Here is a 26,699-nt window from a genome sequence, read left to right as displayed (position 1 = left end):
TGTGCTAGTATGCAATGCATACTAGCACATTATGACATTGCCTTTCAGGTTTAAAAAAAAAAAAACACCCAGCGCGGTTTACTACCGCTTTAAGTACGATCGAATTGTATTTGTCAATTATCAAACGTAGTGAGAATTTTTGCATCCATTTTCGTATGATTGGAAAACATACAAGTGTATGGCCAGCTTTAGATTGTAAACTCCACGAGACAGAAACAGAATAAATAATTGTGAATCAGGGAGTGTCCTATGGCACGGTGCAGCTCTAGTTCTGCCATCTCTGGCCATGGGTAAATAATGTGTTCTTCCCCTAGGCACAGTTCTCATGACTCGAACAATTGGGTTGGGTGGAGGGAGGGATCTATAGACAGGAACTAGACAGAAATAAAAGTAGTTTAGTGTCGCAGCTGAGCTCATACAGCTCAAGACATCATCTGAGATCTCCAGATCTGGAAGTGATTGTAATCTCTAAGGGCAATCTTTAACCCCACTACTGCCTTAGTCTTACCCTCAGGAGACATCTACAAGGTAATATGACAGAATGGGCCAGGGGCTTGCTGTGTGTTTATGTATGACATAGAGAGAAGTGTACTGCTAGATTGCAGAAGTTCACCATGTCTGTATTGTTAGGAGACAATGTACCTGGATCAGACATCTATTTGTGATGGCTACTGTAAAGCTGGCCATACACCTATAGATTATCTGCAGATTTTCTATTGTTAGATGGAAAAAGTGGGAGATTAATCCATCCACACAGTTTAGCGAACATGGAGAAATCTGTTGCACTTTTCCCATCTAACCATAGAAAATCTGCAGATAATCTATAGGTGTATGGCCAGCTTAAGATCTCAATGTTCAGATGAGTTTTAGAAATCAGCTTTGATTTGATGATCAGTGGCTGGAGACATCAGAAATGTGACAGTGAAGGGTTGTCAACAAGGAACGTTTGCTTTGCCTTTTGTGGTCACTGGGTGGTGCTGCTGAGTCATCTGTATTAGTCATTCGTGAATCCTGGGACAAGCCTGGACATAATCTGAGTTTTTATCTCTGTGTCTATTTATACTACCACTGACCATGTGTGTACTGGAAAGTGATTAATCACAGCTGTCCACGTTAACCACTTGACCTCCGTAAGATTTACCCCCCTTAATGACCAGGCCATTTTTTTTGTCATACGGCACTGCGTTATTTTAACTGGAAATTGCGCGGTCATGCAACATTTTACATAAATATAAATTTATGTCCTTTTTCCACACAAATAGAGCTTTAATTTGGTGGTATTTGATCCCCTCTGTGTTTTGAATTTTTTGCGTTATAAAGAATAAATGTTGAAAAAAAACTGTATTTTCCGCTATAAAACATATCCAGTGCATTTAAAAAAAAATCAAATTTCTTCATAAATGTAGGCCAATATGTATTCTGCTACATATTTTTGGTAAAAAAATCCCAATTAGCATATGTTAATTGGTTTACGTGAACGTTATATCATCTACAAGCTATGGTATATATTTATGATTTTTTTTTTTATACTAGTAATGGCGGCGATCAGCGACTTATAGCAGGACTGCAATATTGTGGACACTCGGACACTAACTGACACTTTTGACACTTTGCAGGAACCAGTGACATTAATACAGTGATCAGTGCTAAAAATATGCACGGTCAATGTACTAATGACACTGGCTGGGAAGGGATTAGACATCTAGTGCTACCAGAGGGTTAACTGTGTGCCTAGCCAGTGTTTTTGTGTACTGTATGTGCTGCTTTTACTAGGGAAAGAGATGGACTGTAGCCCCTGCTTTGCAGAAACACAAAATCTATCCCCCCCCCCCGTCAGAACCAGGATCTGCCTTGTTTACATAGGCAGATCCTCATTCTGTGTGGTTTACCAAAGATCGGCGGGTGCTGGAGGTCATTGAGTGCCCGACACTCGCAGATTGGCTCCCTCTGTGAATAATCACAGCAGAAGCGGCCTGCCAGTGGCACACACGCCCCCTCCAGGTGGAAGTGCAGAATCACATATATATATATATATATATATATATGTGTGAACCTGCGTAGAGCTGCTGCCCTATAGCAGTTTCACTGCTGTAGGGGTGCAGCTCTCCGCAGTATCACATATATACAGTGAGAGAAAAATGGTAGGTTTATTTTAGCAATGAAAGACAGAATACCAAACAAAAATATCCAGGAAAATGCATTTCAAAAAAGTTATAAATTGATTTGCATTTTAATGAGTGAAATAAGTATTTGACCCCTTCACAAAACATGACTTTGTACTTGGTAGCAAAACCCTTGTTGGCAATCACAGAGGTCAGGGGTTTCTTGTAGTTGGCCACCAGGCTTCCACACATCTCAGGAGGGATTTTGTCCCACTCCTCTTTGCAGATCCTCTCCAAGTCATTAAGATTTTGAGGCTGACGTTTAATAACTCGAACCTTCAGCTGCCTCCACATATTTTATTTGGGATTAAGGTCTGGAGACTGGCTAGGCCACTACAGGACCTCAATGTGATTTTTTTTTTGAGCCACTCCTTTGTTGCCTTGGCCGTGTGTTTTGGGTCATTGCTGGAAGACCCATCCATGACCCATTTTCAATGCCCTGGTGGAGGGAAGGAGGTTCTCACCCAAGATTTGACAGTACATGGCCCCGTCCATTGTCCCTTTGATGCAGTGAAGTTGTCCTGTCCCTTTAGCAGAAAAACACCCCCAAAGCATAATGTTTCCATGTTTGACTGTGGGGATGGTGTTCCTGGGGTCATAGGCAACATTCCTCCTCCTCCAAACACGGCGAGTTGAATTGATGCCAAAGAACTCAATTTTTGGTCTCATCTGACCACAACACTTTCACCCAGTTCTCCTCTGAATCATTCAGATGTTCATTAGCAAACTTCAGACGGGCCTGTACATGTGCTTTCTTGAGCAGGGGGACTTTTGTGGGCACTGCAGGATTTCAGTCCTTCATAGCGTATTGTGTTACCAATAGTTTTCTTGGTGACTATGGTCCCAGCTGCCTTGAGATCATTGACAAGATTCTCCCGTGTAGTTCTGGGCCAATTCCTCACCATTCTCATGATCATTGAAACACGAGGTGAGATCTTGCATGGTGCCGCAGACCGAGGGAGATTGACCATTATTGTGTTCCTTCCATTTGCGCATAATCGCACCATCTGTTGTCACCCTCTCACCAAGCTGCTTGGCAGTGGTCTTGTAGCCCATTCCAGCCTTGTGTAGGTCTACAATCTTGTCCCGGACATCCTTTGGCAGCTCCTTGGTCTTGGCCGTGGTGGAGAGATTTGAATCTGATTGATTGATTGTTTCTATGGACAGGTGTCTTTTATACAGGTAACAAACTGAGATGAGGAGCACTTCCTTTAAGAGAGTGCTCCTAATCTCAGCTCTTTACTTGTATAGAAGACGCCTCAAAGCCAGCAATCTTACTGATTGATAGGGGATCAAATACTTTAAATTAAATTATACTCATTAAAATGCAAATCAATTTATAACTTTTTTAGAAATGTGTTTTTCTGGATATTTTTGTTGTTCTGTCTCTCATTGTTAAAATAAACCTACCATTAAAATTATAGACTGATGATTTGCCAGTGGGCAAACATACAAAATCAGCCAGGGATCAAATACTTTTTTCCCTCACTGTATATGTGTGATCCTGTACTTCCACCTCCAGCAGCTGAAAGCACCTAAAAAAAAAAGCTGTGGTTAAAGTGATATTAAACCCACAGTTTTTTTAGGTACTTTCAGCTGCTGATTTAATAACTTTGTAAGTACGTAGCTCTTTATCATTTAATCCTTGACTGTATTCCTGTTTAACCGCTTCAGCCCTAGAAGATTTGGCTGCTGAATGACCAGGCCACTTTTTGTGATTCGGCACTGCGTCGTTATAACTGACAAGTGTGCGGTCAAGCCGCGTACACACGGGCGGACTGTTCGCCCAACTAAGCTCGTCAAACAATCCGACAAACAGTCCGTTCAAAATTTGCATGAACGGACTTGACCACACACGATGAGCAGACAGTCCGCTGAAAGCGTGCGCGATGACGTGAACGGCACGTACGACGGGACGAGAAATTCGACGTCCAATACACTGCAATGCAACCTTCGCCGTGTAAATCCTTTCTGAGCATGCGCCAAACTTAGTCTGTCGAACTAGCCTACACACGAGCGGACTGTCCGCTGAAACCAAGTTTGGACGGACTGTCTTACGGAAATTCCGTAAGACTTTGTTCGTCAGACTGTCCGCTGAAACAGTCCGCTGAAGCCCACACACGAGCGGATTGTCCGCTGAAACACTGTTCAGCGGACTAAGTTGGGCGAACAGCCTGCCCGTGTGTACGCGGCCTAAGACTTTGTTCATCAGACTGTCCGCTGAAACAGTCCGCTGAAGCCCACACACGAGCGGATTGTCCGCTGAAACACTGTTCAGCGGACTAAGTTGGGCGAACAGTCCGCCCGTGTGTACGCGGCCGTCACTGCACCCAAACAAAATTGACGTCCTTTTTTTCCTACAATTACAGCTTTCTTTTGGTGGTTGATCATCTCTGCGTTTTTTGTTTTTTTTTGCGCTATAAACAAAAAAAAGAGCGACAATTTTGAAAAAAAACCCACAATATTTCGTACTTTTTGCTATAATAAATATCCCCATTTTTTTTTTTTTTTTTAAAAGCTATTTTTTTCTCAGTTTAGGCCGATATATGTATACTTCTACATATTTTTGGTCATAAAAATCGCAATTTGATTGGTTTGCGCAAAAGTTATAGCGTCTACAAAATAGGGGATAGATTTATAGCATTTTTTTTTTTTTACTAGTAATGGCGGCGATTTGTGATTTTTATTGGGACTGCCACATTATGGCGGACACATGTACTTTTACATTACTGTAAAAATGTCACTGGCGGGGAAGGTGTTAACACTAGGGGGCGATCAAGGGGTTAACTGTGTTCCCTCTCTGTGTTCTAACTGAAGGGGGGATGGGACTGTCTAGGGAAGATGACAGATCACTGTTCATACTTTGTACGAACACACGATCCGTCACTTCTCCCCTCAGAGAACCAGGATCTCAATGTGTCACCAGCGATCGCGTCGCATGGGCTTTGGGGGCTCCTAGTGGCCACAGGGCTAAGCGACGTTACATAACATCGTTTCACCCAGCTATGCCATTCTGCCGCAGTAAAACTGCGGCGGCTGGACTGCAAGTGGTTAACAAGTTTGGCTCCAGAGGAAATTTTTTCATTTTTTGCACACATGTAAAAATCTACATTTTTGGCAATAAAATTACTTAAACCCCCAGAACATTATATTTATGAAAGCATATTAAGCGCAAGTTTTCAGGAAAAAAATATAATAAAATAAAGTTTAGTGCAAACATACACACTATATTACCCATTGTTTTTGGTAAAATATAAAAGATGAGGTTGTATCGAGTAAATAAATACCAAGTCTTACAATTGCGTGCAGACAAAATTTAGCAAACCGTGGTACCCAAAACTCTCAATAGGTAAAGCTTTAAAAGCCTTTACAACTCAGTTTAGAGTAAACCAGGAGCTCTTGTGCTAAAATGATTGCTCTTGTATATATGTGCGGGGCAACAGGGTTTGCGGCAATTAAAAAAAAAATGTTAATACATTTTATTTGAATTACATATTTTTAAACAATTTTTTTACATTTATTTTTACTTGATTGCTATCACAAGTGGTTAATAAACCCCAGTGTTTACCTTTCCCTTCACACCACCTAACCATACAGAGATCTCCTCATTTAGATGTGTCCCCTGGCTGTACCGAGGAAATGGTGGATCTGAAACTGGAAGTGACAAAATCATCATGGCTTCTGGTTCCTTTGTTTTCATTGGATATGCCTCACTCACACCACTCTCCAACCTGAAGCTGGCGGTTGTGGTCACGGGCTCCTGGAAAGAGTGGGAGAGCCCAGGACCCATGAGGGGCACTGCCCTGTCCGCTCTGTTAAAGTGATTGGTGGCTATACAACCACCACATCACTTTCAAGCTGGGAACCGGCTGAACAGTAGCAGCCATCAGCTTGTGATTGACTGTTTACTCTTTGGATGTACTACGTACTAATCATGAGCTGGACTTGTTAAAGGGGTTGTAAACCCTTGCGGTTTTTCACCTCAATGCATTCTATGTATTGAGTTAAAAAAACCTCTTGTAGTTTACCAGCCCCCCAGAGCCCCCTTTTTAATCACCTGAGCCCGATAGTTCCTGCGCTGGAGACGAGCACACCCACTCCAGCCAGTGTCTCAGGTCCCGTTTTTTAATAGATTGATAGTAGCGCAGCCATTGGCTTCAATGACACGGGAGCCAGGGGGCGGAGCCAAGTCATGCTGTCTGTGTCAATGGACGCAGCAGCAGGACACAAGAGCCCAAGGGAGAGTGCTTCTCCGAATGAAAGAAGCCAGAAGCGCCACTGAGGGACCTCAGAAGAGGAGGACCGGAGCCACTCTGTGCAAAACTTCACAGAGGAGGTAAGTATGACATGTTTGTTTTAAAAAAACAAAAAATTAACATTTACATATCCTTTAAGCTGCTACTCTGAGCACTGCCACAGGTATCTTGTTTTAGGGTGGCTCCTTTCACTTGCTGTATACTATGGAGCCACCCTTTATGCAGGGACTTATGTCTCCCAATGCTGTGTACATTTATGGACACACACCCCCTGTAACCTAATTTAACAAGGCAATCTTCTGTAGTGATGGACGAACTTCCGACGGGACGTTTCGCGAACGCGAAACGCGAACGGACACAAACGTTCGCGAAAACGACCGTTCGCCGCGGGCTCCATTGACTTCAATGGGAGGCGAATTTCGCAAACCTTTAGGTCGAATTTGCGGCCACGGGGTAATTATTAGGGGGTAGCACGTAGTCCCACCACCTGGACAATAGCATAATACATGTATGAGGTGAATTTGGGATCGATAACTACAAGCATTTTTTTTTTATTTGGGAAATTGTTCTGACAATTCAGGACTATGGAGCTAATGAAGGCAATGGAGGAGAGGGAAGGTCAGGGACCAGGGTAGGCAAACAAGAGGGTGCAGGAGATACAGAGCACTGACAGCAGCACCGTAATACAGAGCACTGACATCAGCACCGTGACATACAGCGCTGACAGCAGCTCCGTGACATACAGCGCTGACAGCAGCTCCGTGACATACAGCGCTGACAGCAGCTCCGTGACATACAGCGCTGACAGCAGCTCCGTGACATACAGCGCTGACAGCAGCTCCGTGACATACAGCGCTGACAGCAGCACCGTGACATACAGCGCTGACAGCAGCTCCGTGACATACAGCGCTGACAGCAGCTCCGTGACATACAGCGCTGACAGCAGCTCCGTGACATACAGCACTGACAGCAGCTCCGTGACATACAGCGCTGACAGCAGCTCCGTGACATACAGCGCTGACAGCAGCACCGTGACATACAGCGCTGACAGCAGCTCCGTGACATACAGCGCTGACAGCAGCTCCGTGACATACAGCGCTGACAGCAGCTCCGTGACATACAGCGCTGACAGCAGCTCCGTGACATACAGCGCTGACAGCAGCTCCGTGACATACAGCGCTGACAGCAGCTCCGTGACATACAGCGCTGACAGCAGCTCCGTGACATACAGCGCTGACAGCAGCTCCGTGACATACAGCGCTGACAGCAGCTCCGTGACATACAGCGCTGACAGCAGCTCCGTGACATACAGCGCTGACAGCAGCTCCGTGACATACAGCGCTGACAGCAGCTCCGTGACATACAGCGCTGACAGCAGCACCGTAAGCAGCCCCAGGAGGAAGTCAGCACAGCACAGGGATGGTGTGATCCCCTCATAATAAGAACCCCCAGGAGGAAGTCAGCACAGCACAGGGATGGTGGGAGCCCCTCATAATAAGAACACCCAGGAGGAAGTCAGCACAGCACAGGGATGGTGGGAACCCCTCATAATAAGCAGCCCCAGTAGAAATATGACACCGCTCAACCTCTTCAAAGAGGAGGGTAGGGGCATATAGTACGGTGTGCTTTTTTGGGTCAGGGAAGTGAGCCAAATGAATTAAGAAGGTCTGTGTGCTTGATTCCAAAAATTGTTTATAGACATATACATGGTCTACTGATCACATGTGTTGAATTCCTCCGAGATCCATGCCTCATTCATTTTTAGAAATGTGAGGTAGTTAACACTGTGGTGAGCTAGGCGAGTACGCTTATCGGTCACAATCCCCCCTGCTGCGCTGAACGTCCTTTCGGACAGGACACTGGATGAGGGGCAAGCCAACAGTTCGATTGCAAATTGGGCAAGCTCTGGCCAGAGGTCAAGCCTGCCCACCCAGTAGTCTAGGGGTTCATCACTCCTCAGAGCGTCCACATCGGCCGTTAACCCAATGTAGTCGGACACCTGACGGTCTAGGCGTTCCCTGATGCTGGATCCGGATGACACCTGTCGATGGGTCGGCTGAAAGAATGACCTCATATCCGAAGTCACCAACACATCTTCAAACCGGCCTCTTCTTGCAGGCGCTGTTGGATTGGTACCCGCAAATCCTTCTCTGGGAGTGGGAATTGCTCCTCTGCCAGCGCACGCAAAAGCAGAATGCAGCATTTCTCGAAGCAAGGCCTGGAAGTGCTGCATTCTGACAGCCCTCTGCGACGGCGGTAACATTTCCGCCATTTTGTGTTTGTACCGGGGGTCTAAGTACGTTGCCACCCAGTACTGGTCCTTGACCCTCATGCTTTTTATACGGGGGTCCCTATTAAAACACTGGAGCATGAAGGCCCCCATTTGCACTAAAGTGGAAGCGGTGTGGTGGCCTGGCTCCTGCTCATCATCCAGGATAATGTCGTCCTCTTCATTCTCCTCTCCCCATCCTCGCACAACAGGGATCCCAGAAAGGTTTAAAGCATGCTCTTCTTGCTCCTGCTCATCCGCCCCGGCACCATCCTCCTCTGACTCCTCATCAGACTCCTGTTGTTGACTTGTCTCAGATAGAGTAGCCCCCCCTGGGAATTCATCCAGCATTGCGACTTCCTCATCTTCCCGCTCCTGCTCCTCCACAGCCTGATCAATGACACGACGCAATGCACGCTCCAGAAAGAAGGCATAAGGTACCATGTCACTGATGGCGCCATGGCTGCGACTGACCAGTTTGGTGATCTCCTCAAATGGCCGCAGAAGTCTGCATGTGTCGCGCATGAGCAGCCACTGGCGCGGTGAAAAAAAACCCAGCTCCCCAGAACCGTTTCTTTCGCAGAGTTCATACAGGTAGACGTTAACTGCACGTTTCTGCTGGAGCAGCCTATCAAGCATATAGAAGGTTGAGTTCCATCGCGTCGGGCAATCGCAAATAAGACGTCTGACCGGCAGATGGTGTCGCCGCTGAATGTCAGCAAGGCGAGCCATGGCCGTGTAAGATCTTCTGAAATGGGCCGAGATTTTCCTTGCCTGCCGCAAGATGTCCTGGACCCCAGGGTATTTGACAAGGAATCGCTGCACGACCAAGTTTAAGACGTGTGCCATGCACGGCACGTGCGTGATTTTGCCCTGTTTCAATGCGCTAAGCAGATTGGCACCGTTGTCACACACCACTTTACCAACTGTCAAATTGAGCGGTGTTAGCCACTCATCTGCCTGTGAACGCAAAGCTGAAAGGAGTGCCGGGCCAGTGTGGCTCTTTGCTTCCAGGCACAACAGACGCAGCACGGCATGGCAACGTCTCACCTGGCATGTGGAATAGGTTCTGGGGAGCTTGGGCGGTGCAGTGGAAGAGACGCTAGCAGCGGAAAAGGAGGAGGCAGCTGAGGAGGAGAGGGAGGAGGATGGAGTAGGAGGAGGAGAAGAAGAGTCAGGCCTGCATGCAATCCGTGGCGGTAAAACCAAATCTACACGGGTGCCACGGGTTACATGCTTGACGGCCGTCAGAAGGTTCACCCAGTGGGCAGTAAAACTGATATACCTTCCCTGCCCGTGTTTGCTAGACCACGTGTCTGTGGTCAGATGTATCTTGGCACCGACACTGTGTGCCAGAGATACATTCACTTGCCGCTGAACATGGCCATATAGCTCTGGGATGCCCTTCTCTGAGAAATACTTCCTTCCTGGGACCTTCCATTGTGGTGTTCCAATGGCCACAAATTTGCGAAAGGCCTCCGAGTCCACCAGTTTATATGGCAGTAGTTGGCGGGCTATGAGTTCTGACAAGCCAGCCGCCAACCGTTGGGCAAGAGGGTTATCCGGCGTCATCATTTTTTTACGCTCAAACATTAGGCCCACGGAAGCCTGCCTTTTTGCAGAAAAATGTGAGCTTGGCGTGATGGAAGGTGGAGTGGAGGACAATTGTGAGGAGAGAGGAGAAGGAGAAGTAGAAGACGAGGCTGGACGGTGAGAGCCTGCAGTGTGGCTTTGTGTGTTCCGTTGCTCCCACTGGGCTCGGTGATGGCTGCTCATGTGCCTTCTTAAGGCGGTCGTCCCTAGGTGAGTATTGGGCTTACCGCGACTAACGCGTTGACTGCAAAGATTGCAGATGGCAACGCTATTGTCAGCAGCGGACACGTTAAAAAAAGCCCACACTGCGGAGCCATGTGCCGGTGTCCTGGGAGCGCCAGATGTGACCGTACATGGTCGATGACTCGCTCCTGATACATTTGCAGTCTGCTTTGTCCCTGCTGTGCAATGTAAGTCATTGCTGCTTCTCCTCCCTATCTGCTGGTCCATATCTCCCTCTGAACTCCCCTCCTCTTCCTCTCTTGTGGGCACCCACGTGACATCACTAGACACGTCATCATCAACGTCACCTTCCCCACCGCTATAAGTAGAGTAGGCAGCAACACCGGGGACCAACCTCCTCCTTGGGCTGATCTGGGTACTGGCGTCAGACTGCTGAGTAGCGCTTGTTGCTACCTCCTCTTCCTGATCCAATACCAAGAGTGGCTGCGCATCAGAAATGTCCTCTTGATATGGATCGGAAAATAATTCCAGTGACTCAAGCGGAAGGTATGTGGTGGTGGTGGTGGTGGTCGTGTTGTTGGTGGTAGTGTCTTTGGGGGTGCACATAGCAGAGAGTGAAGAAGAGGGTGCAGATCGAGAGGATGAGGAGGGTGCAGAAGAGTAAGGCTGAGCGAGCCACTCAACCAAGTCTGGTGCATCCTTTAAAGTAATTGAACGCACCTTCTGCAACTTCCCACTTTGGCTCAAGCCTGTTGCTCCTGCCCTACCCCTACCACCCCTGCGGAAGGGCCTGCCTCTTCCTCTGCATGTCATTTTTTAAATGACCCTGTGACAAAACTCTTAGTCCCTATACCGCTGAAGGACTGCTGCAGTATAGGTGAGCGGTCAGCAGTGGTGCACGTCAACCCTATCTATTGTGGACCTATAGCGGTCCTTACAGAACAGCAGACTGTACCGCACTCAAGCCTATGTACCGTAGCACCCTATACCAAGTTACCAGTCCTTATAAGAACTTTTGTGGACCAAGCAGGTTGTGTATTAGTGTTTAGCAGACTGTACGTCAGTCCCTATACCGCTGAAGGACTGCTGCAGTATAGGGCAGCGGTCAGCAGTGGTGCACGTCAACCCTATCTATTGTGGACCGATAGCGGTCCTTACAGAACAGCAGACTGTACCGCACTCAAGCCTATGTACCGTAGCACCCTATACCAAGTTACCAGTCCTTATAAGAACTTTTGTGGACCAAGCAGGTTGTGTATTAGTGTTTAGCAGACTGTACGTCAGTCCCTATACCGCTGAAGGACTGCTGCAGTATAGGGCAGCGGTCAGCAGTGGTGCACGTCAACCCTATCTATTGTGGACCGATAGCGGTCCTTACAGAACAGCAGACTGTATCGCACTCAAGCCTATGTACCGTAGCACCCTATACCAAGTTACCAGTCCTTATAAGAACTTTTGTGGACCAAGCAGGTTGTGTATTAGTGTTTAGCAGACTGTACGTCAGTCCCTATACCGCTGAAGGACTGCTGCAGTATAGGGCAGCGGTCAGCAGTGGTGCACGTCAACCCTATCTATTGTGGACCGATAGCGGTCCTTACAGAACAGCAGACTGTACCGCACTCAAGCCTATGTACCGTAGCACCCTATACCAAGTTACCAGTCCTTATAAGAACTTTTGTGGACCAAGCAGGTTGTGTATTAGTGTTTAGCAGACTGTACGTCAGTCCCTATACCGCTGAAGGACTGCTGCAGTATAGGGCAGCGGTCAGCAGTGGTGCACGTCAACCCTATCTATTGTGGACCGATAGCGGTCCTTACAGAACAGCAGACTGTACCGCACTCAAGCCTATGTACCGTAGCACCCTATACCAAGTTACCAGTCCTTATAAGAACTTTTGTGGAACAAGCAGGTTGTGTGTTAGTGATTAGCAGACTGTACGTCAGTCCCTATACCGCTGAAGGACTGCTGCAGTATAGGGCAGCGGTCAGCAGTAGTGCACGTCAACCCTATGTATTGTGGACCGATAGCGGTCCTTACAGAACAGCAGACTGTAACGCACTCAGGCCTATGTACCGTAGCACCCTATACCAAGTTACCAGTCCTTATAAGAACTTTTGTGGACCAAGCAGGTTGTGTATTAGTGTTTAGCAGACTGTGCGTCAGTCCCTATACCGCTGAAGGACTGCTGCAGTATAGGGCAGCGGTCAGCAGTAGTGCACGTCAACCCTATGTATTGTGGACCGATAGCGGTCCTTACAGAACAGCAGACTGTAACGCACTCAGGCCTATGTACCGTAGCACCCTATACCAAGTTACCAGTCCTTATAAAAACTTTTGTGGACCAAGCAGGTTGTGTGTTAGTGTTTAGCAGACTGTGCGTCAGTCCCTATACCGCTGAAGGACTGCTGCAGTATAGGGCAGCGGTCAGCAGTAGTGCACGTCAACCCTATGTATTGTGGACCGATAGCGGTCCTTACAGAACAGCAGACTGTAACGCACTCAGGCCTATGTACCGTAGCACCCTATACCAAGTTACCAGTCCTTATAAGAACTTTTGTGGACCAAGCAGGTTGTGTATTAGTGTTTAGCAGACTGTGCGTCAGTCCCTATACCGCTGAAGGACTGCTGCAGTATAGGGCAGCGGTCAGCAGTAGTGCACGTCAACCCTATGTATTGTGGACCGATAGCGGTCCTTACAGAACAGCAGACTGTAACGCACTCAGGCCTATGTACCGTAGCACCCTATACCAAGTTACCAGTCCTTATAAGAACTTTTGTGGACCAAGCAGGTTGTGTATTAGTGTTTAGCAGACTGTGCGTCAGTCCCTATACCGCTGAAGGACTGCTGCAGTATAGGGCAGCGGTCAGCAGTAGTGCACGTCAACCCTATGTATTGTGGACCGATAGCGGTCCTTACAGAACAGCAGACTGTAACGCACTCAGGCCTATGTACCGTAGCACCCTATACCAAGTTACCAGTCCTTATAAGAACTTTTGTGGACCAAGCAGGTTGTGTATTAGTGTTTAGCAGACTGTACGTCAGTCCCTATACCGCTGAAGGACTGCTGCAGTATAGGGCAGCGGTCAGCAGTGGTGCACGTCAACCCTATCTATTGTGGACCGATAGCGGTCCTTACAGAACAGCAGACTGTACCGCACTCAAGCCTATGTACCGTAGCACCCTATACCAAGTTACCAGTCCTTATAAGAACTTTTGTGGACCAAGCAGGTTGTGTATTAGTGTTTAGCAGACTGTGCGTCAGTCCCTATACCGCTGAAGGACTGCTGCAGTATAGGGCAGCGGTCAGCAGTAGTGCACGTCAACCCTATGTATTGTGGACCGATAGCGGTCCTTACAGAACAGCAGACTGTAACGCACTCAGGCCTATGTACCGTAGCACCCTATACCAAGTTACCAGTCCTTATAAGAACTTTTGTGGACCAAGCAGGTTGTGTATTAGTGTTTAGCAGACTGTACGTCAGTCCCTATACCGCTGAAGGACTGCTGCAGTATAGGGCAGCGGTCAGCAGTGGTGCACGTCAACCCTATCTATTGTGGACCGATAGCGGTCCTTACAGAACAGCAGACTGTACCGCACTCAAGCCTATGTACCGTAGCACCCTATACCAAGTTACCAGTCCTTATAAGAACTTTTGTGGACCAAGCAGGTTGTGTATTAGTGTTTAGCAGACTGTACGTCAGTCCCTATACCGCTGAAGGACTGCTGCAGTATAGGGCAGCGGTCAGCAGTGGTGCACGTCAACCCTATCTATTGTGGACCGATAGCGGTCCTTACAGAACAGCAGACTGTACCGCACTCAAGCCTATGTACCGTAGCACCCTATACCAAGTTACCAGTCCTTATAAGAACTTTTGTGGAACAAGCAGGTTGTGTGTTAGTGATTAGCAGACTGTACGTCAGTCCCTATACCGCTGAAGGACTGCTGCAGTATAGGGCAGCGGTCAGCAGTAGTGCACGTCAACCCTATGTATTGTGGACCGATAGCGGTCCTTACAGAACAGCAGACTGTAACGCACTCAGGCCTATGTACCGTAGCACCCTATACCAAGTTACCAGTCCTTATAAGAACTTTTGTGGACCAAGCAGGTTGTGTATTAGTGTTTAGCAGACTGTGCGTCAGTCCCTATACCGCTGAAGGACTGCTGCAGTATAGGGCAGCGGTCAGCAGTAGTGCACGTCAACCCTATGTATTGTGGACCGATAGCGGTCCTTACAGAACAGCAGACTGTAACGCACTCAGGCCTATGTACCGTAGCACCCTATACCAAGTTACCAGTCCTTATAAGAACTTTTGTGGACCAAGCAGGTTGTGTATTAGTGTTTAGCAGACTGTGCGTCAGTCCCTATACCGCTGAAGGACTGCTGCAGTATAGGGCAGCGGTCAGCAGTAGTGCACGTCAACCCTATGTATTGTGGACCGATAGCGGTCCTTACAGAACAGCAGACTGTAACGCACTCAGGCCTATGTACCGTAGCACCCTATACCAAGTTACCAGTCCTTATAAGAACTTTTGTGGACCAAGCAGGTTGTGTATTAGTGTTTAGCAGACTGTGCGTCAGTCCCTATACCGCTGAAGGACTGCTGCAGTATAGGGCAGCGGTCAGCAGTAGTGCACGGCAACCCTATCTATTGTGGACCGATAGCGGTCCTTACAGAACAGCAGACTGTAACGCACTCAGGCCTATGTACCGTAGCACCCTATACCAAGTTACCAGTCCTTATAAGAACTTTTGTGGACCAAGCAGGTTGTGTATTAGTGTTTAGCAGACTGTGCGTCAGTCCCTATACCGCTGAAGGACTGCTGCAGTATAGGGCAGCGGTCAGCAGTAGTGCACGGCAACCCTATGTATTGTGGACCGATAGCGGTCCTTACAGAACAGCAGACTGTACCGCACCCAAGCCTATGTACCGTAGCACCCTAGACAGACCAAGTTACCAGTCCTGATAAAGAGCTTTGTGGAACAAGTGAGTTGTGAATGATTAGCAGACTGCAGCAGAAGGGCAGCAGTCAAGTATAATATTCTTTCTATATTTGGAAGAAAGAATATTATACGTGTACAAGCCTATTACCGTACCACTGATACCAGTCCTGAAAAGAACCTTTGTGGAACTAATAGTAACAGCAAGTCTTTAAAATTATCCTCACTGCCTGACACACTGCTTCCTGCCTGTCCCTATACAAATTGGCAAAAAAGAGTAGGCTGGAACGATTAGCTGGAATAGCTCTTTTGTGGACCTGATAGTAACAGCTAATGATGATGATGATGATGATGATGAAGAAAGACTAATCTGGCTGAGCTGTCCCTAAAATAGCAGCATACAGCGCTCTGTCCCTTTATCTAAACTGACAAAAGAAACTCAGGCTGCTGACCTAACACCTATACCAGTCCTGAAAAGAACTTTTGTGTACCAAATAGCTAGCGTTTTCTCTGTCCCTACTCCACACAGGATCCTTTCCCTACAGTGACAGAAGAAAGAATGTAAAATGGCCACCGGATCGGGTGTATTTATAGGTTAGGGGGAATGTCCAAGTGTCCATGAGCTGTCATGTCTCAATTGGTTGTCCTGTAACACATGATAAACGTGTCACGAAAGGTTAAAGTTCTTGTATACATTAAACACGTAAGTCCGCCGGGGCGAACGACGGAAAAAGGCGTTCGAACCCGCGGACGGCGAAAGTCGGAAATTCGCCGCGAAACGACCGCCGGGCGAACCGTTCGGCCATCACTAATCTTCTGCTCCTTTCTTCTCCCTCTCTTCCCCAAGACAACAGATGGACTCCAGAGTGTACGGTCTAGTGTTAACTCTTACCTGTGACAATTGGAATTTCAGGTAAGTAGCACTGAGAGAGCAGGAGCCAGCACATTGAAAGTTGTAAACTGTAAGTGCTGGGGTAGGAATTTTAACAATTGGTTTACTGGTGAATATTTTTTTTTATTATTGTTGCTCAATGTGTTAGGCTAAGAAAAGGATGAGGGTTTATTATTTCAAAGCTGGCCATGAGGATATAGATTTCTTTTAATCAGCCAGCGGGTAAGGCTGGATTCACACCTATGCATTTTTAGTGCTTTTTGCATTTTACAGATTTGTACTACAGAATGTGTTCTATAGGAAACCATGTTAAATGGACTGTAGTGCAAATCTGCAAAATGCAAAAAGCACTAAAACTGCATAGATGTGAATCCAGCCTAAAGGACTGTGGGCTGAACGAAAGACCAATTCCACCATCCACACTAAGTGGCGGTTCACACTAGCGCAATGTCAGACATTGCATGTAATTTGCACAGCACTGCTGTGCAGATCACATGTGATGTCTGTGCGATGTGAATTCAGAAATACGGATTATATGGCTAAATTTGCATTGTATTCGGGCCAAAATCACGTGGGACCCAATTCCTGTCCAAATTCACAGTTCGTACTGCAATTTATGAACCGATCTGGGGGTGTCTAACTTTGTATTGACAGGAGCCTTAAAGATTTCAAAGCTTTTGTGGTACATTGTATGTTAATACACTTTTAGCTAAATCTGTCCCTAATTGCATATTGCAAACTATTCTGGACAATTTTAAGCGGCCTTTGGGGCTCTATGTATAAATCTGCTCCAAAGAAACAACTAGAAAGATAATAAATTGTTTTTTGAAATTCTTTATCGGTGTGCTGTGTGAATGGAAACACATAACAAACATAGTGTGCTTTTCTCAAATCTGACTGCAAAAGTGGTAATACACTTTAAACCTGGGCATGTCAACGCAAAATGTTTCACTTTCAATGCCTGACTCACCCACCTACACACAACAGGGCACTTCTGGCAACAGTACCCAATACTGGAACAAATGAGTGTGAACAAATGAGTCAGTAAACTTGTCAATGTTTTAACAGTCTCTATATTCCATAGGCACCACAGTGGTTTGAGCATTTGTTCCAGAAGTTATTGTTTAGTACTTGTAAATGTTCTTAGTGGTTTCTTTTAATTGATGAAACATGATTCATCACTGATGTACAGTATATGACCGTAATAGTAAACAGCTTTTATAATGTAAGATTCAACAGCAATTTTTTTACAGCTCACCAAAGTGAGTTTATAGATACAGAGTCCTGGTGTCTAACCTGCAGCCCAGGGGCCACTTGTGGCACCTTTTGGCATTTATTTCTCATGGACGAAATGTGAGAAATAATGTATATATCATACAATCATTCCATAGACACATAAACTGCATATATAATTTGAGAAAAATATGCTCATAAACTAATTTACCATTTTCGAATAACAAAATAAATAAATATGTCCCCGGATTTCATTTTTAAAAATCTGGTCACCCTACTCAGGGGTCAAGTCCTGGGGAAAAAGGTGTGGGAATTCCCACCCAAGATCCACTCGCCCACCAAAAAAATAAAATGATACGCTCATATGCTCGAACGCTTCAAAAGTGGTATTTTTCATCCAATTTTCGTATTGTGTGTATGGAGCTTAACTGTTAGTACATAAAAAAAAAACAATCCTCAATAAACATAAATACGGTAATTCTCTGAATAATCAGCATTCATTCAATTGTGCTTCCATGCAAATGTGACCATCATGTTCTGATCTTTATTGGGGAATGTTATTTTGTATATAGAGTGTTTGTGTGGTGAGTTTACTCTTTTCATTGAATAGAGTTTGGATAACACAGGGTTAAACGGAAAGGTCATAAATGAACTGCTCATTATCTGGACAGAATGCTTGGGGAGATAGTGATGTGTTCCTGCTTAGGAGATGTATGTTAGCTTGCAAACTCTGCAGGGCTCCAACACACACTCGCTGCTATTCAAACCCTTCACATATTTCCACATAAACTTCCCTCCTGGCATTAAACTTTGCCAGGTATTGTGCTCAGCTTACCACCCCAAACTGATGTTCCTCCCTCAGCTCACCTCTCTCCCTGCATGTCCTGTGAGCAGAATAGCTGTCCTCCTCCTCTGGGTTCTCTCATCATATGGCACTGAAGATAGAGGAGGGGGGGATTCAGCAGGGCACACAGAGCAAGTATGCAGGAGACTGGGGGGGGGGGGAGATGAGGAGGCAGAAAATCAGGAGAGGCCGGAGGAGCGCATCATGAGAGGTATGAATAAATACAATCTCTTAGTAGACCTGATCTACCCGTCAGCTAGCTGTGATTGACAGGTTGATCGAAGCGGAAGCTGTCATGGGGCCCCCTACTATTGCGAGCTGTGTCGGCAGCTGCTGGTGTAGCACCTGCCACACAGCTCGCATACTTCAAAATCTTGCAGGACACGGCTGCGAACGGGAACTGAGCTCCTGTTGTAGAAAAAGTACAGGAACTCCGTCCCCATGCTTTCCCGCAGGACTTGAGCCATGACCCTACTGTAATGAATAAATGCTGGCTAAATAATATTTTGCATCAGTGACTTGCAGGTGTGTTAGATGCCTGGCCAACCTCTACACACCGCTTCCTTCCTTCAGCACCTACACAGAGTACAGGAGCAACACTCCAACCACAGCAGGTGTTGGGGCACCAGGCGTTCAAAACACTAGGAAGTGTAAGATGCACAATTTTCTTCAAGCAGTGGTATCTCTATTACAGCAAGTTTCAGCAGTGGGGCAGGGGAGTATTAAAAGCCTTTGCTTCCATGCAACTTTTAGTTTATTCCAATTAGGTGGCCAATAATTTGCTTTAAAGTACAACTAAAGCTAAAACTCTTTTTTTTTTTTTTTTTTTTTTAGTTTTGCACACAGTGGAGAGGAATTCGAACACTTATCAGTTTTTATTGCTGCCTGTGCCCCCATTAAGAAGATTCACCCTCTCTATTTCTCCTGTTTACTATTATCAATGAAAGGGAACATAAAAAAAAATCCCAAACTTTGGGTTGTCCCCAGAAAAGTAACAGAGGGGTAACCTTCCCATGGGGACAATAGTTCTGGTGACCTGAGGACCCCCAAGATATTCCCTTCATTTGCAGGGATTTCCTCTCACTTCCTGTTATGGCTGTGTGATAGGAAGTGAAGAGAATTTTCCCTAAAGGGACATAGAAGGCAAAAAAATAAAAAATAAACGCACATGGGTTATGACTCTCCCCTTACTCTATCAAAAATGAAAAAAACTAAAGTTTTGCCTATAGTTCTACTTTAACCACTTGCAGACCGGACCATTTTGCTGGTCAAAGACCAGACCACTTTTTGCGATTCGGCACTGCGTCGCTTTAACTGACAATTGCGCGGTCGTGCGACATGGCTCCCAAACAAAATTGACGTCCTTTTTTTCCCACAAATAGAGCTTTCTTTTGGTGGTATTTGATCACCTCTGCGATTTTTATTTTTTGCGCTATAAACAAAAATAGAGCGACAATTTTGAAAAAAAACACATTATTTTTTACTTTTTGTTATAATAAATATCCCCCAAAAATATATAAAAAAACATTTTTTCCCCTCAGTTTAGGCCGATACGTATTCTTCTACATATTTTTGGTAAAAAAAATCACAATAAGCGATTATTGATTGGTTTGCGCAAAAGTTATAGCGTATACAAAATAGGGATAGTTTTATAGCATTTTTATTAATAATTTTTTATTATTTTTTTTTACTAGTAATGGCGGCAATCTGCGATTTTTATTGTGACTGCGACATTGTGGGGGACCCATCGGACATTTTTGACACATTTTTGGGACCATTGTCATTTATACAGTAATCACTGCTATATAAATGCAGTGATTCCTGTGTAAATGACACTGGCAGTGAAAGGGTTAACCAGTGGGTGGCAGTGTAGGGGTTAAGTGTCCCTAGGGGTGTGTTACTAACTGTGGGGGGGTTGGGCTTTCATTTAGTGTACACTGATCTCTGCTCCAATCACATGGAGCAGAGATCAGCATCACTAGTTGCTAGGCAGAATGGAGAAATGTTGTTTATACAGCATTTCCTCCATTCGGCCGCTCCGTGAGACGATCGCGGGGATGCCCGCGGCGATCGAGTCCGCGGGTCCCGCGACCGGACTCACGGGGGTCCCAACCAGCGCGGGAGCACGGCGCCGGCGGCGCGCTCCCGACGGCAGGGCGGCATCGAATATTGGACGTACCTGTACGCCAATATGCCTTCCCGTGCCATTCTGTCGACGTACATCGTTGTGTGCTGGTCGGGAAGTGGTTAAGGAAACCTGAAGTGAAGATGATATACAGTGCCTTGAAAAAATATTCACGCTCCTTGTAATTTTCCACATTTTGTCATGTTGCAACCAAAAACATAAATGTATTTTATTGGGATTTCATGTGCTACGTGTCAATTTGTGTTTGTCTAATTGTGAAGTGGAAGGAAAATGATAAAATGGTTTTCACATTTTTTTACAAATAAATATCTGAAAATTGTGGCATGCATTTGTATTCAGCCTCCTTTACTCTGATACCCCTAACTAAAATCTAGTGGAACAAATTGCCTTCAGAAGTCACCTAATTAGTATATAGAGTCCACCTGTGTGTAGATTTATCTCAGTATAAATACAGCTGTTCTGTGAAGCCCTCAGAGATTTGTTAGAGCACCTTAGTGAACAAACAGCATCATAAAGGCCAAGGAACACACCAGACCGGTCAGGGATAAAGTTGTGGAGAAGTTCAAAGCAGGTTAGGTCATAAAGACATAGCTCAAGCTTTGAGCATCTCACGGAGCACTATTCAGTCCATTGTTTGAAAATGGAAAGAGCACGGCACAACTGCAAACCTACCAAGACATGCCTGTCCACCTAAACTGACAGGCTGGGTAAGGAGAGCGTTAATGAGAGAAGCAGCCAAGAGGCCCATGGTAACTCTGGAGGAGCTGCAAAGATCCACAGCTCAGGTGGGAGAATCTGTCCACAGGATAACTATAAAGCCCCTTTCACACTTGTGCGACATGAAAGTCAAGCGATTTTGATGCGACTTCAAGAAATGCCTGTGTAATCTTGATGTCTATGGACTTCAAATCGCATCAAAGTTGGACCAAAGTAGCGCAGAGACTACTTTGAAGTTAAAGAGATATGAATGGTACTCACTGGAAATCATGGGGTGTGACTTTACAGTCCCAAGTCGCACAAGTGTGAAAGGAGCCTTAGTTGTGCACTCCACAAATCCGGCCTTTATGGAAGAGTGGCAAGAAGAAAGCCATTGTTGAAAGAAAACCATAAGAAGTCCCATTTTCAGTTTGTGAGAAGCCATGTGGGGGACACAGCAAACATGTGGAATAAGGTGCTCTGGTCAGTTGAGACCAAAATTTGAACTTTTTGGCCTAAAAGCAAAACCCTATGTGTGGCCAAAAACTAACACGGCACATTACCCTCCCTATCGTTGTGGGGATGCTTTTCTTCAGCAGGGACAGAGAAGCTGGATGGAGCCAAATACAGGCAATCTTAGAGGAAAACCTGCAAAAGACTGGGGTGGAGGTTCACCCTTCAGCAGGACAACGACCCTAAACATACAGCCAGAGTTACAATGGAATAGTTTAGATCAAAGCATATTTATGTGTTAGAATGGCCCAGTCAAAGTCCAGACCTAAATCCAATTGAGAATCTGTGGCAAGACTTGAAAATTGCTGTTCACTGACGCTCTCCATCCAATCTGATAGCTATTTTGAAAAGAATAATGGACAAAAATGTATTTTCACTCTCTAGATGTACCAAAGCTTGTAGAGACATCCCCAAAAAGACTTGCAGCTGTAACTGCAGTGAAAGGTGGTTCTACAAAGTCTTGACTCAGGGGGGCTGAATACAAATGCATGCCACACATTTCACATATTTGTAAAATATGTTGAAAAACATTTATCATTTTCCTTCTATTTCACAATTATTTGTCACTTTGTGTTGGTCCATCACATAAAATCCCACTAAAATTTACCTTTGTGGTTGTAACAAAATGTGGAAAATTTCAAGAGGTATAAATAAACCACTTTGCATCCATGCCAATTCTGACATTTCTCACCTACATGTAAAATTCATAATTTTTTTGCTAGAAAATTACATAGAACCCCCAAACATTTATATATATATATTTTTTTTAGCAAAGAACCTAGAGAGTACAATGGCGATCGTTACAACTTTTTATCTCGCACGGTATTTGCACAGCAATTTTTCAAACACGTTTTTTTTCAGAAAAAAAAGAGTTTCATGCTTTAAAAAAAAAAAAACAGTAAAGTTAGCCCAATTTTTTTGCATAATGTGAAAGATGAAGATACGACGAGTAAATGGATACCCAACATGTCACGCTTCAAAATTGACCACACTCGTGGAATGGCGCCAAACTTCGGTATTTAAAAATCCCCATAGGGGACGCTGTAAATTTTTTTACTGGTTACTTTTTGAGTTACAGAGGAGGTCTGGGGCTAGAATTATTGCTCTCGCTCTAACGTTTGCGACGATACCTCACATGTGTGGTTTGAACACCATTTTCATATGTGGGCGGAACTTACATATGCGTTCGCTTCTGCGTACAAGCTCACAGGGACAGGGGAGCTTTAAATTTATTTATTTTTATTGTTAATTTTACTTTTATTTTTTTAGTTTGACACTTTAAAAAAAAAAAATAATAATTTTAATTACTTTTATTCCTATTACAAGGAATGTAAACATCCCTTGTAATAGGAATATGGCATGATCGGACCTATTTACAGTGAGATATAGGATCAATAAGACCCCACATCTCACCTCTAAAAACACGATCACGGCTTCCCAGCCAAGGCCGCCGTTATTTGAATGCAGAGGCTGGGCGTGACGTCATAACATCGTGCCTGACCTCCGAACGATCAGAGACTCCGGCGACCATCTGCGCTACGAGATTGCGCTATGGGTTGTTTGTTAAGTAAGCAAAAACACCTTTGGCAAGAGCTGCCTCTACCTTATTAGTCTGACCAATTAAGGTGGACTGCGCTGTGTGAAAAAGGAAAGTTAGGGAAAGTGTGCAGGGACCGCCCTGTTATCCACCGGCTCAGCGAGGATCAATGGAGAGATCCCCGCTGAGTAAGCGGATGTTCACGGGGCGGATCATCATGGATCCGTCCCGTGTGAAAGGGGCCTTAGTCTATATACAAATGGCCAAACAGCTGCAGCCAGATTCAATAGATTCTTGCCACCTTTGTTTGCATGTACCCGGTATTTCTAGGGCATTTTGGCCACACACAAACTGCAGCTGATCAGCCAGTCTGTTTGTGGTTATAGCAGAGTGCCTCTGAACGCAGCAAACCATCTGTTGCTATTCAGCCATCTGAAAAGGAACTTAAAAAAACCGTTTGAAGGTTATTGCACACCAATGGCTGCATTATATTGCAGCTGCTGGTGTGCGCTGTGAAAGGAGCTGATGCAATAAGACGACACATTGCAACTTTACTGAAAAATCACAAAATTGCATTTCCTTCATTTTTATCCATCTCAGCATCCCCTAACCTTTTTTCAGAGCACTGGTGTGACCTGAGCTCAAAGAAATCAAGACAAGATGCCTTGTCACTGCATTTGACAAGGCTGCCAAACAGCCTAAAACCTATGGGGGGTTATTTACTAAAGGCAAATCCACCCTCCACTACAAGTGTATTTGGAAGTACAGTCGCTGTAAATCTGAGGGGTAGATCTGAAATGAGGGGAAGCTCTGCCGATTTTATCATCCAACCATGTGCAAGCAAAAATGCTGTTTATTTTTCCTTGCATGTCCCCCTCGGATCTACAGCGATTGCTCTTGCAGTGCAAAGTGGATTTAAAGTGGATTTACCTTTAGTAAATAAACCCCCATGTGTTACAAAAAAATAAAAGCCCTGAAATGACTGCAGCCAGATACTGTCAGTCTGCTAGTTGTTCCAGGAGGTCTACAATAACAGCCTACATAGTTCTTGGTTTGTCTTTGATTGTAGTTACAGTTTTTCGGGGATAACATTAACAGCTTGCTGGTTTATTTTTATTTTCCTCTAGACTTAATACATTTGCTGTTTAGCAAATTTGCAAGTGGATTGTAGTGTCTGCAATCTAAACCTATTTTTATCTCACTACAGGTATTCCTGCCTTTGAATATTAAAAATGGGACCACCTACAACAAAGGAACAACTGACGAACACTGTAGCAGCAAATCGTGTTGCAACTACAGCACACAAGGCATCCAAACTGCCCACTGGCAGAAGCTCCGCTCATGAAATAGCACACAGCAAGTCTGCGCCATCCAGGAGGCGTGAAGAACCACAGAGTGCCAGTGAACCACCTGAAGTGCTGGTGAGAAGACATATTCATCCTACAACACAGATCACCAGATCCACCTCTGCTGGTGCAAAGCCAAAGACTGATGGAAGTCAGCATGCAGCAACCTCAAAAGCAGCTGAATATCCCAAGCAGTTCCTTCAAGAAATTTCATCTGAGACAAGGACATGGGAAGCTAGTGCTCAATCCCATTTATCTCCGAACGATACTGAGAAAATAGAACGTCTAACCCGAGGGCAGAGGGATAATCCGGACTGGCACTATTGGCGTCAAAATCGCATTACGGCATCCGTGGCACATCAGATATCTAACAGCAAATTTGCGAATAGAAAAACGAATGATATTCCACAATCCTATCTAAAGTCTGTGCTGGGCACAGGACCCAAAGTGCAAACAGCAGCTATGAGCTGGGGTATTAGAAATGAGAAATGTGCTGTGCGGAATTATGAAAAACAGGCATTAAAAAATAAGGGAAGGGAAGTGAAGGTAGAAGATTGTGGCCTATTCGTTCATCCAACCAAAAGCTGGCTAGCAGCAAGTCCGGATGGGATAGTAAAAGATAAGATTACAGGAGAAACTCTGTGCATCTTAGAGGTGAAGTGTCCATACAAGCACAAAGATCACACAATACGGGAGGCCTGTGCTGACCGCAACTTCTGCCTGGCTTTGAATGAGGATTCCTATGTCCTTAAGACAAATCATGCATATTATACTCAGGTACAATGCCAGCTGGCCTCAACAGGAGTGAGAAATGCAGACTTTGTTGTGCATACAAATAAGGAGACTGTGGTTGTCCCACTGAAATTTAACCCTGAGTTTTGGAAAGAAAAAGAATCAAAGCTGGAAATATTTTATAAAGAGGCAGTAGTGCCACAGATAAAGAAGCAATATGCAGCTGACGCAGAAGAACAGAAATATATTATCCATGCACCAGAGGAATAAAAGTGGGAGTACGCTATATTCAAGATATGAGGGAACGTGACAGACAAGAAAAAGTGGAAAATCATTTCAAAATTAAGCAGCTGTTGAAATTATTACAAAATAAAAGTTTATATACTACCCTTGTAAAGAGAATAAAATTTTTAAAAAACTGCTGTTGGCAACTGCCTTCTGAAAATGCTATTTGCCCTGCTGATAATAATTTGAGCCACTAATAATTTGGTTTTAAGAACGAGGCTTTATTCATCTGAGTCACCAATTTAGAACAAGTATAGTCTGAATGAAAGCTAAACATCTGGCTTGCATAACTGCTCCAGATTAATCACTGAAGCCATTGGAGTGGCACAGTGGCCACCAGGTAACTAGTATTTTTAGAAGCAAAAGTTAGCATTAGCAGACTGCATAAAGTTTTCCTTTATAGGGAAAGTGTGGCCAGGAAAAATAAAATAAAATAAATGTTATATTCTGTATAGCAGACACCTTTGGGATTCTTTTAAAGCTCATCAAGACCCCCAATTGTCTATGTAGCAAGCATCCTGGTCACCAGCTTTGCCTTAATTTTTCTGTGCCCAGTATTAGTTAGGGGAGGTGCTAAGAGATGGACCCAGAAGCTGGGTATACACTTGAAAGTTTGTAGGCAAATTCTCAGTTTATTCAACTTGATGATCGTCATTCTAAAGTAGTTTAAGATTTCACTTGCTTTTAGCATTTGATTTTGGAACAAATGGGCTAATTCCTGCTCCTTTCAATTTTCTTGTCACTACAGTAATTTTCAGCCCACTATCGATCACAACAATCAAAACATATTTAAAGTGAACATTTTTGTTTGAAAATATACTAGTGTATACCCAGCCTAAAGGCAGAGGAGTTCAGAGCTGGCCACCATTTAAGCATGTTGGTAATTTAGATCAATGCAGCCTGCTATTTGGGGGTCTCAGGGTGGGCTTTTGGAGATGTACTCTACAGAGCAAGTCAGAATTTTTCTGTAAGGGCCAAAAGTTCCCTTTAAATTTGTAGTCCAGGATTTGACACCATGGGGGTTATTTACTAAAGGAAAATTCACTTTGCACTGAAAGTGCACTTGGA

At 45.0% G+C, this 26,699-nt stretch overlaps 1 protein-coding gene across 2 annotated transcripts; it reads left to right on the top strand.

Moving 5' to 3' along the window:
- The first annotated feature begins 360 nt into the window (after nt 1-360).
- LOC143988271 (uncharacterized) lies at nt 361-25,766 on the top strand. Of its 2 annotated transcripts, XM_077487718.1 has the most exons (3): nt 361-528; nt 16,255-16,320; nt 24,476-25,766. In XM_077487718.1, the coding sequence occupies exon 3, from the start codon at nt 24,501-24,503 to the stop codon at nt 25,614-25,616; it is 1,116 nt and encodes a 371-aa protein (XP_077343844.1). In that variant the 5' UTR covers nt 361-528; nt 16,255-16,320; nt 24,476-24,500; the 3' UTR covers nt 25,617-25,766. The 2 variants fall into 2 exon arrangements, with proteins under 2 accessions (XP_077343844.1, XP_077343843.1); XM_077487717.1 differs by lacking the exon at nt 16,255-16,320 and having other exon boundaries at nt 362-528.
- The last annotated feature ends 933 nt before the right edge of the window (nt 25,767-26,699 follow it).

This window comes from Lithobates pipiens, unplaced genomic scaffold (assembly GCF_037356315.1).
Source record: "Lithobates pipiens isolate NorthernLeopardFrog02 unplaced genomic scaffold, aLitPip1_a1.2 Scaffold_18, whole genome shotgun sequence".
Taxonomy (NCBI): domain Eukaryota; kingdom Metazoa; phylum Chordata; class Amphibia; order Anura; family Ranidae; genus Lithobates; species Lithobates pipiens.
Note: the sequence above shows the minus strand (reverse complement) of the source record. Positions and strands in the feature narration are given on the sequence as shown.